General features: G+C 35.8%; 1 protein-coding gene across 3 annotated transcripts in view; it reads right to left on the bottom strand.

The window, feature by feature from the left end:
* The window catches only part of LOC129575320 (uncharacterized), a 16,184-nt gene extending 12,161 nt beyond the window's left edge, over positions 1-4,023 (bottom strand). The window contains exons 1-2 of one of the 3 annotated variants that reach the window (XM_055458696.1): positions 3,735-4,023; positions 2,312-3,143 (exon numbers count right to left, since the gene is read on the bottom strand). In XM_055458696.1, the coding sequence (XP_055314671.1) occupies positions 2,312-2,757 (446 nt within the window). In that variant the 5' untranslated portion in view covers positions 2,758-3,143; positions 3,735-4,023. Of the gene's footprint in view, positions 1-2,311; positions 3,144-3,360; positions 3,380-3,734 lie in introns of those variants that run through there. The other 2 variants (XM_055458694.1, XM_055458695.1) reach the window with 2 other exon arrangements.
* Positions 4,024-11,174: the final 7,151 nt, after the last annotated feature.

The raw sequence follows: 11,174 nt of genomic DNA, 5'->3' as shown, positions 1-11,174 counted from the left end.
TCTCTCTCTCTCTCTCTCTCTCTCTCTCTCTCTCTCTCTCTCTCTCTGTTTTTCGCTCGTTGATATTGGGCATGGAAATCGAATTGTGTGAATGACAGTGTGTATATGCATGTGCATTACTGCGCTGAATTGCTGTTTGTTTCGCTCACTTATATTGTCAATTTCTAACCGCAAACAATGTGTGTCATATAAACAATTGATAACACGCGACATAGACCAGAAATATGCACAGCACACACACACACACAACTACATCGCGTACGCATTTTCAATTGCCATACGTATAGATTTTGTTGTCGTACTACGTTTCCGTTTTACTACACAGGCACAAAACCATCATCCGATATGCGATTCGAATCGAATGCTGTTTACGATTTGATGTGTACATCTGTGATAAATGTGATATCTTATTAAATTTAATTAACTGTATCAATCGAACAATGATACAAGCAGATTTTGTTTTCTTCTGTTCAACCATTCCTACACCCCGCATCAGGCACAACAACGACTAAATCTCTTTTCTATTCAGAATAAATAGCAACAGTAACGCGATCAACGAACGAAAAACAAATGTGTAATTCAAATTGCTCTTTTTATCATTTCACGCTAACTAATGACCTATTAATTATTGATAATCTATGTGGAATTCTTCCTATACGGTGTAGGCTACACCTAGCCCGATATTTATCAGTCAAAAGAGGTGGATTAGCTGTTTCTTTCAGTCGTTGCATAAGGAGAAATTTGAATTTGTTTCATTTTAAAAAAAATTGACAGATTTTTTCGGGTCTAAAATATGTGTCCATCTGCCGTTTTGTGAGAACTTATGTTTCTCCTCAATCGAATGTTCCTCTTTGAATAAAATCGTGAACGACATAAAATTAAACGAAGGGAAAGATTTAAATGTCGTAAATTGTTGTTGTTTGACGGCGGTCAATAAATTATATCGGCTTTCAACAACACCGCTTCTATTGACCAAGGGAGTCGAAAAACCGTTTCACTTCTGTTGTGTTCACATCTCATGTAAACTATTGCAACGCTCGCCTTGTCTGAGCCACAGAACATGTTAGTTGCTTGTTCCGAATCAAAGAATGTTTCAAGTTGCTTGTTCTTAGTTGAATCTGTTCCTTCTTTTCAGTTGTTTGTTCTTCTTCGCAGTCACCGAACATCGCTTTGACTGATCGTTTAACTTGATTACTTAATCAAAGCGAAGCGCCAAATCACAGAAGATCAAATAAATTCATTAATTTAAATGAATCGGTTTTTTTGAAGAGAGAAACGGCTTCAAATACATAAAAAAATACGTATGTACTGCCTCAAATAGTCCCAATGAATATTGAATGAAAAATCGATGAGAATTGTAATGGGATTGATTGTAGTTTTGAATTTGAGGAAAAATAAAGAGAAATACACGAAAATCGGTGGTATCTCGAGGTTTGGTCAACAGCTCATCGCTACGAAAGTGTCATAAACTGCTCTCAGGCACTGTCAAAAACATTGAAAAGTGAATTCAGTTCAATTCGTCGATGAAATCGAACACTTAACACCGTTGCCGTTATCATTCGGATGGGGTCTGTCACCGTAGACACCGAAATTCATTATGGCATAGCATTACGGAGCAGCTAATTATCCATTGCATAAAACTAATGCGTTCGTTCGAGTTTGGAATATCTTTATCTCCTTTGACGATGCCGTTGCTGCCAATAAAAATTGACTCGCGCGCGCGTCGTACACACACACACACACACACAGAGAGAGAGAGAGAGAGAGAGAGAGAGAGAGAGAGAGAGAGAGAAAATCATTCGTCTGTTCATGTCAAGCACAATATTTTGAAAAGCGGTGATAACATGCAATTTTCACATTGGCATGCGAAAATGCGTTACACTTCATCACCGCAATAATCGACGAACCAATGAATACACTAATTCAAGTCAATCGAAATAAATTATATAGTCGCAGAGAGCGAGAGAGTCGGGCGAGCGAGGTCTAGGCGATTATTTAACGATATATTCACTTGATTCTTTATCTCTGTTTCGTGATCGTTTACTCTTGCGACGATGGAATTAGTTCTTTTCTTTCTTGAGAGATCTCATATTCTAATTATTTCCGACAGAGCGAAAGAAAAAAAAAACACGAAATCAATTAAATTGATTGATACTGGACAGATTGAAATCTTAACAAGGGAGAACGATGTTTTTTTTCTATCGTTTTTCGTTTTTTTTTTTCTCCGATATGAGAAAGAAAATTTTTTATTTGTTTCGATGTGAAGAAGAATGAGAAAAAAAAACTAAGTTAAGAAATGTCATATACGAACCGAAAATTCGGGACGAATGTTTCTTTAGCTGTGATTCCATTGAATTGTATCCTTCGTTCAATCTCGCCATCGGACAAGTAATTTGTTATTAGGAAATTTGGATGATCACTATCACTGCTTGCTATGCTTTGACTGTCGTCTGCAATAACGGGCGACACTGACGCAGATCGATCATCGTTGTTTGTGTCGTCGTCGTCGTCATTTTTTCGCTGAAACATTGCATTTGTTTCACTTTTATCACTATGGTCGATGATGTCGTCATCGTTTATCGTACTGATTAACAACTGTTTGCTGTTTGCCGTTAATTTACGTATATTATTGCTGAATATTGAATTGCCATTGTTATTGATTATTGTTTGATCAGCTAAATTTGGTACACTTAAACACAAATCTAAGATTGTTAACACTATAAACGCTATGCTAGTATATTTGAATCGTAAATGCATTTTTGATGTTGCTTTTGTAATTGGTTTTTTTTCTGTTCTGTATTCGAAATATTATGATCGTATTGTCTTTTTTATTAGCGATTTCTTATCGATATTGTCTGTTGTATCAAATTTCACTCGCGTTTGTTATTTTATCACACTGTTGTTATTGTCGGGTATTTTTCTTTTCGATCAAAAATTTTCTATAATGATTCGGTTATCGCAGTTTGATTGTGTGTTTGGCTTCTTTTCGTGGAAATTTCATGTCAATTATTTTTCACAATGTGTGCACCACGCAAACACACATCGAAACACACCACAGCACAGTCGTTCGTCTATTTTCGTCAACCAACCACGGTTTTATATTTATTCAACAATTTTTTATGTTTTGAAAATGCCGGTAGCACCTGAAAACAACACAGAAAGAAAGAGAAAAAAAAACGATGAGAAATGTTAAGAAAGAAAAAAATGATCGTTTAGATTAGAATCGGTGGGCGAATAAATTGCAATTTGTCAAGGTTTTTATGATCATAATCATCATGAATTTAATTATTGTTCTCGCTCTCTCTCTCTCTCTCTCTCTCTCGCGTTTTATCGAACAACTTGTTCTATGTTGTTACCCACTTTTGATTTCTGGTATTACAACTGACACTGAAAATATTTCTTTGAACACGCAGAAAAATCGGTTAACGGTTAATTATCAATTCTGCTCGAAGCAATTTTTCACTATCAGCGGATTTTTACAAATTTAAATGAAAAAAATTGGATTTTATCCATAAAAAAATGTTTTCATTTTTTTTTTCGTAAAAAATTACCAGAAAAAAAACAATTTTTTTCTACCAAGAACCAAGCTCAAACTGTTATATTTCAAAAATTTCTTCAGTAAAATTATTAGATCATTTCAAATTTTCAAACGAAAATTACTTGAATGAAAACCATCTCAGAAGGTTGAACCAGAACAAAAGGATCGTAAAACTTGAAAAGAAAAATGAATTTACCGATGAAATGATCTGATCGAATCGATGCGAAATGCGAAAAAAGGAAGAACTCTTTGATTTGTCGGTTTTGTAACGGAAGAAAATTTATTGTGCGACTACTTATGTTGGCAGCTGAAGAGCAAATAATCTTACAGCGTCAGTTTGGTTGAGGCAACAGCAACAGCAACGGCAACGGCAACATCAGCAGCGCTTTTTGTAACACACATAGTGGTTTGGCTGTTGTTGTTGTTGCTGCTGTTGTATTGAGTGTGTGTTGTGTTATGTTCGTTAGCCTGTAGAGAGCAATGTACATCCGCGAGGCACTGAATCAGTCAGTGGCTATGAGCCACAGCGAGCACACACGATATATATGTATCATTGACATTGCACATATATCTGAACGACCACGTTCACATACATATCACAACAAATACACGCACGCACCGCACGTCTCACATGTAATTCTCTCTTTCTCTGTGTGTCAACACACGGCTGTCTAATTCATACCTCAACGATGAGCCAAAACTAACGAGAAGCATATATTCTTTGGCAAACACCAAAACATCATACAATTGTTCGATATTTGATTGTTCATTTCGGTGCGAAAAGAATGACCGTTTGTGTGTGAGTGAATCGTTCGATCAAGCCATGCTAAATGTGCCGATATTTGTTTGATGTGTGTGTGTGTGTGTGCCGGGGCGCTATGCGAAAAAAGAAATCGCATACACTTGCGAATAGATCGTCCGGCCGCGCCGACACAAAAATGTAGATGCGTTCACTTTTGTCAGCACAGCGCAAATGTAGCGGCCTTTTTTATTTGGTCTTCAGCCCGGATTCGTTGGCATTTGCTTTTTTTTCTCTATCGTTTTCACTGAGCACCTTTGGTATGTGAAACGAATGTGTGCGCGCAGTGCGCACGCGAGCGTCGCTGTATTCATTACATCGATACAAACCTTTCAATGACACGTTACGATCAACTTGCACCAAATGATTCATCTCACTCGTTCGGATAAGTGTTTTTTTTTCGCATCGAATTCACACTGAACGAAATTTTTTTGTTGTAACAACGACACACAACAGCCGTAGCGTATCACTTTCGATATGCATTTGCCAAGCCCACTGCAATTAGCTGAAGCGAGTTTTTTTTCACTTTGTCGCCGCCGTTGACGTCGTCGTAGTTGTCATTATTCATGTTCGGCAGAGCTCTGAATGATTTCAATGTCATCGATTTCGTGTCCTCGCAACCAATTTCACTGGCTTTTTCCTCTTCCGTACTAGAATGGACAAATTGCACAAGGGCTGACATTTTAATGGCATTGCCGGCTAGTCAATTGACTTCTCCTGGCATTGTTTGCGTGGAAAAAGTTTTCACAATTTGATTTCTGTTTCTTACAGGTAGTTTATCTCTTTCTAAAGTTTTTTTTTTCTCTGCTTAATACCTCTTGTAAAGCAAACATTTTCAATGGAAAAATAATTTCCAAAAAAATCCGCATTCCTCACGTTCCTAACCTTTTTTTGCCATTAAAGATGCCGATCATCTACCTGATATGTTTTGTTTGAACCTTCGTTGTTCCGAAAACGAACTTTCTTCGAATTTATCCCAAAAACCTACCTTTTTTTCTCCGTTTCAATTTTTTATCAACCGTCCTCAACACTTGACTTGTTTTATGTGCGTTTTTTTTTCTTCGCTTTGTTTGAAAAATACAAACCGTCTCCATCCTCCATTGAATTAGTGTTTATCATCGTGAAAAAAAATCCGAACATCGTCATTGCCATGGAGCGATTTTTTACACTCGATTTTAAACTGCAGTTTCAAGGAAGCAGCAATTGCATTTCTTACCTTGTGTACAAGAAAAAGAAAGCTGTTCCTGATGCTCATATTCCGAGAGAGAGAGAGAGAGAGAGAGAGAGAGAGAAAGAGAGAGAAATATTCCGAAGCCTGTCGCATAAAACTTCGAAGAAAATAAACACGAATTCTGGCGTGTATGTACATTTTTTTCTTCTGTGAATGTTCGATTTTTCGCAAAACATTAAAGGCATTAAATAACCCCATCGTTATCTGTTCACACAGGATAATGTGCAAGCGCATTTGTGTCTGGCTCGAGTGAAATCACATGGATTAATGTGCTTAACACGTTTAGAATTCGTGCACGTAAACAATTGATGCGTTGCACATTTATTTTACGAGGGCTAAAATAAATGGTGCGTACAGAGTGAGCGAGCGAGCAAGAGAGCGAGAGAGTGAGGCGGTGAGAGAGAAAGAGAGAGATTCCTCGCTAAGATAGATTCGGCCAATAATATGGCGACTATAAAATAATTTTCCAATGATACACGGCCATAGATGTATGGATATGTGTTGTGATTGTGGATTTTGGCTTTAAAAATTCTGCATACGTCATCAATATCATTTCTATCGTGGTCATTTTACCGATTGCTAACTCTCCACCACATCGCCGTAACAATATATCGTAATTATCCCAACAACATTTCAAAATTGCCAAATCGCAATATTGTCGGCCATTGATTTAGGGTATCAAATATCATATTTTTCGCTCTTAATTGATTGCTATAACATTTACGCGCAATTTTTTTGATGAGCTATCTTTTGCAGACGTGAAAAAAAATTACCGTTTGATTATATCAACAGACATGCAATTGAAGCAAATCATTATTTCACGCCAATCGCAAAAAACAATTCGCAGTTCACAGTTGAGGCATTTTCTTCATTATCGAACATTTGGTGGTGTAGTAAATAAATATATGGATTTGTTTTTTTTAATTTCCGCCGAAAATAAACAATAAACCAAATTATTATGAACGTTCAAAGGATGCTGAAATGTGAGTCCTAGGGCAAACAGTTGAGGCGAAGAAGAGTCAAGTTTACAATGTTAACGTAACATCTGCTTCGTTTTGGCATATTTTTGAATGAAAATGTTATCTTTTTTTAAAGCAGATTCAATTTGTTTTACCATTTCGCACTTCATATTACTTTTTATTTCATTATTAATGAACCGAATTTCGAAGAAATTCGGTGTAAATTTTTTGAAAATAAAGAGAGGATTTGATCGACCGGATATAAAAAAAAATGCGATTATGATAGAAAATCCGATTTAATGACAGATAAAGTGATATTTTTCAGTTGAAAAATTATTTCGACTATTTCAGATGACAGTAACTACTTCCAAAAACAGAAACAATTTGGCACAATGAAAAGTTTTACTGAAACAGGAGAAAATGTACAATGAAAGTCTCCTTTCGTAGAAGATTTGAAATCAGAAATATTTCTTTGAGATCATACCAATTATACAGTAAACATTGCTATGCAAATTGTAATACATTGAAATGCAATATCCTGAATACTTTTTGAAATAGTAACGAAATGATCCGCTGAGAATAAAACAGCTTATTGGAACTGGTCTTCGAACAAAGCGATACACATCGTTTTTTCTACTTTATGTAGAAACCCACCGATTCAATCAACCAATCATAAAGCTCAATAACACCTTTTCGACGTCGTTTTTAATTTGTATGTTAAGTTCCGACGATTTAAACGTATTTTTAATCCTGATGACTCAATTTGAAGTAAATTGCACTTATCCCATTTACTTCAGCGCCATAAATCTGCCTTATATGTGAATTGTACTTAAAATAGAATTTGTGTGAAAGTGAAAACTTCTAGAAAACATCATAAAATATATATGCTTTAATAATGTCCCAACTATTGAGTAAGTCTTAATCATTTTAAAATATACATTTTTTATTTCAAAATATCTCTTTTCATAATATTTCTTCATTAGGCTCAGCATAAGTTCATTCTAAATCAAAAACTTCTTTTTTTTCATTGTAGAATTGAAAATCCATTTTATCTTTATCAAAAAATGTGAAAAGTTCTGGGATTACAAAGGAAAGGCCAGATTTTTATCCACTTTCATTTAAACCATAGGTCGTTCACGATACCATTGTATCATCAAGCATTCCCCTTGCTGTAAAAATGCGACTGAAAAATATGGCCGGTTTGGTTTTTTTTATCACATGTGAGCCGGAAATTGCAAGAGATTATTTCAAAACGGTCCCTTTATTTCAAATTTGTTTGGGTCAAGAAAGTGTGAAATGCACTTTGTCTGAACTGTTCAAAATGTGTCATTTCAACACACATTTTCAGATACTATTATGTTGAAGCATTTTTAATGAAACTGAGCTCACTTGATGCGTTCATTATGAAATAGCACATTTTGTAAAACTTGATCTGCTGTGAATTTCAAAGAGCGACGAATGTTGACCGAAAAAAAGAACCGTCATGGGATTCCAACTGCTTTGCTCTTTGTTCGATGTTTTTGGCGAAAGAAGTGAACTTTTCACTTTGAGCCGAGCATTTCTCTCTCGAAATAATTGTTGTTTGCATTCAATCGTGTGTCTTTCAGAACGTGGCGTTAGGATGATCTCTTTAAGAGGACAACGTGCCATTTATCTCGTACAATAATTTCACATGAAGGAATGCAACAAATTATTATTCTTCACCACATCCCGCAAAGAACGTTACAACATTGACATATTTTCTTTGTGTCACAAACTGAAATTCCAAATATTTTTTTTCTTGAATCTGCAATTAAGAGATTTTTGTCCATTTTCAGGTGTAAATAGCTTCGTATGAAAGTAGACAACTCAATGCTATTCTAAAACCGCTTCTTATTATTCTATTCTGGTGAACAGAATTTCTTTATTGAGAACAAGTATTTCTAATGCACACACGCACAACAACAAAAAAAAAAAACAAATCTCAACAAGTATTTCAAGTCTTTTATTTCAAAATTGAGAGTCTCAATACAGTTGTCAAATATTATATTCGACAAATAAATATCAGTGTGACAAAGAAGAGTATTCTCTGCGAACAAACAAATAGACGAAAAAAAGACGTAACAACGAAACAATAGAAGTCACATCGTCTTCGGATGACCAATTGCTACCGACTGAGATCGCTTCATGTGAAACACAACGTAAAAACTATCGTGTATATATATTTATTTAATTGGTATTGTTTATTTTTCTGAATAATAATCACATCGGCATTCGGTCGAAGAGCGAAAAACATTGACAGAGATAGAGATAGAGATAGAGAGAGAGAGAGAGAGAGAGAGAGAGAGAGAGAGAGAGAGAGAGAGAGAGAGAGAGAGAGAGAGAGTGTGGTATGGTTTGCACGGTGTGTGTTCGGGCTTGTTTTGGTTTTGGTTACGGCGCGTAGACAGAAGAAAGTTTCTTACTGAAATATTTTGGCATACATATAAATGCGAGTCTCGTTACTCTTGTATTGAATGACGAGCGAAGCGAAATAAAAAAAAACAAGCGGTGCTCACTACTAGAATATTAAATGTGCTTGGTTTGCACACATAGAATCCAGTAAGATGTTTGTTTACAATTGGAGAAATGTGCTCTATTCATCGTCAGCTGCGTGCAGAAAAGTTTTTTTTCCTCCTTCTTCTGCTTCAGTCTTGCGTTTTCTAAATGGTGATGGATAGGTTTATTCATTTGGTTGTATTTTGCCGGTATTTTTTTGTTCAAGAATATTGCGTGTGTTTTGCTTGTATCGGAACATCATTTCAAATACATGAATAATAAAATATACATGTAGAATTTCTGTGTTTGCTGTTGTTGTTGTATGAATTGGGTCCATTCAGTTGTTATGCTCTCTTTTTTTTCATGTATGAGGCCAAAATAAAACAGACAGAGTCATGAATGTGAGACACACGCGTGTTGTGAATATCAACACATACTCTCTCTATCGAACACATAAAAGCATAATAATATATATGTATATATTATATATTGCATGTATAAGGCTCAACATAAATATACTATATGCACGAGAGAGAGAGAGGGAGAGTAAGTGAGTGAGTGAAAACGAACAATTTTACCCCAACATCGGCTCAATTACTACGACAACTACCAAAAAAGAACACGAGCGTAAAAGCGTGGCTGTCAAGAAAATACCATAACAAGATGGGCATGCATGCTGAATTGCAGAGAGCGAGAGAACGCGTGAACTTACACCGATTTCCTATGAGCAACGCATATATATATACATACATGTGTGATGACAAAACCAGTGGAATACCGAACGTAGGGTGTAACGAACAATACACACACATATAATTCATAGTCAGCGCGGACAATTAATACAAACAAATGCGTATGGAAAATGTATATGAATTTCATACGGTTTTCTTTGATAAAATGTTGCATTTTATTCGTAGAAACCTTGTTTATTCAATATATTTCCTTTCAATCGCGAATTTTCGACTTTCGAATCTTTTTCTCTTTTGAAGCAAACATTTGCTTGGCATTCGTTAGATTCTGTCATCAGCGAAGTAGCCGGTTGACATGTTGGAAATGTGAATCATATCGTGACGACCTACGTCGGGAGTTTACTACACACAAATATCTGGTACCTTACCCATATTGGTGCAAGTAAATATCATGATTTGGCCTAAACCATGAAAATATACACATGTAATGTTCCGATTCGATTGTTGTGTTCTGTGTGTGTTTTTTTTCTGCTGCTGCTGCTGCTCTCTCTCGCTCCCAAGGTGTCAAGTTGTGATCAACATGTGTGTTTTCCCGACACAGAATTTTATTCACATACATCAAAATGTTATGTTGCATTTGTGTGGTCGGTCGGTGGAATTGGCGCCAAAAATCAGGACACATAGTGATAGGCGAAACATATACAAATGATAAGTCGATGTGAACGGATGGACTCGGTTTGTGTCATCTCAACGAGAAACATTGACCGATTCGATTCGATCTCTGTGCGATTACTTTTGGACGAAAGGACATAGGGCATAGTCATTATGTTATTTTCTTTTATTTTGTCGGTGAACTGATGATAGTTATTTCATCGAAAAAATTTCTTGAACTCATTTGGCTGGAAAATGTCATTTACTTATTTAAAATGTCCAAAGAAAAAATCATGTCATTAGTCTGTAGTTAAAATTTTGACTCACCAAAAATGGAATTTTTCTCAATTTTATTTCGATTTATTCTTCACTCGTTAAATCCTCTCGTAAATACATCTTAATTTTTCTGCAAAAAAAAAATGCATACTCATTACCAAACCCAAAACATATTCATTAAAAACCGACCACAATCGTAAACGTCAGCCATAAAATGGTAAACAGCAGCCAAAATCCATTATGGGCGAGACAGTGGTGTAGTCGGTGCAGCATAAGAGCTGAGCATGCATGTCATGCATCGACACATGCACCTTGCTATCTGACAGCATGATATGATCAACGCATTTTTCAATACAAAAACAACATTGACGGATAGAGAGCGAGAAATACATAAATATATGAAGAAAAAAAAACCAACATCAACATCAACAACAAATAGAGAAATAGTCAACAACAACATATACGCGCGAAATGCCGATTTAGTGGTGGTTGTTGTGATTTTTCACAACACTCT

The sequence above is a fragment of the Sitodiplosis mosellana genome, unplaced genomic scaffold, assembly GCF_009176505.1.
Source record: "Sitodiplosis mosellana isolate CC-2019 unplaced genomic scaffold, AAFC_SMos_1.0 Smas_scaffold_6166, whole genome shotgun sequence".
Classification (NCBI taxonomy): Eukaryota; Metazoa; Arthropoda; class Insecta; order Diptera; family Cecidomyiidae; genus Sitodiplosis; species Sitodiplosis mosellana.
The sequence above is the reverse complement of the archived record's forward strand: the minus strand, read 5'-3'. Positions and strand labels throughout refer to the sequence as shown.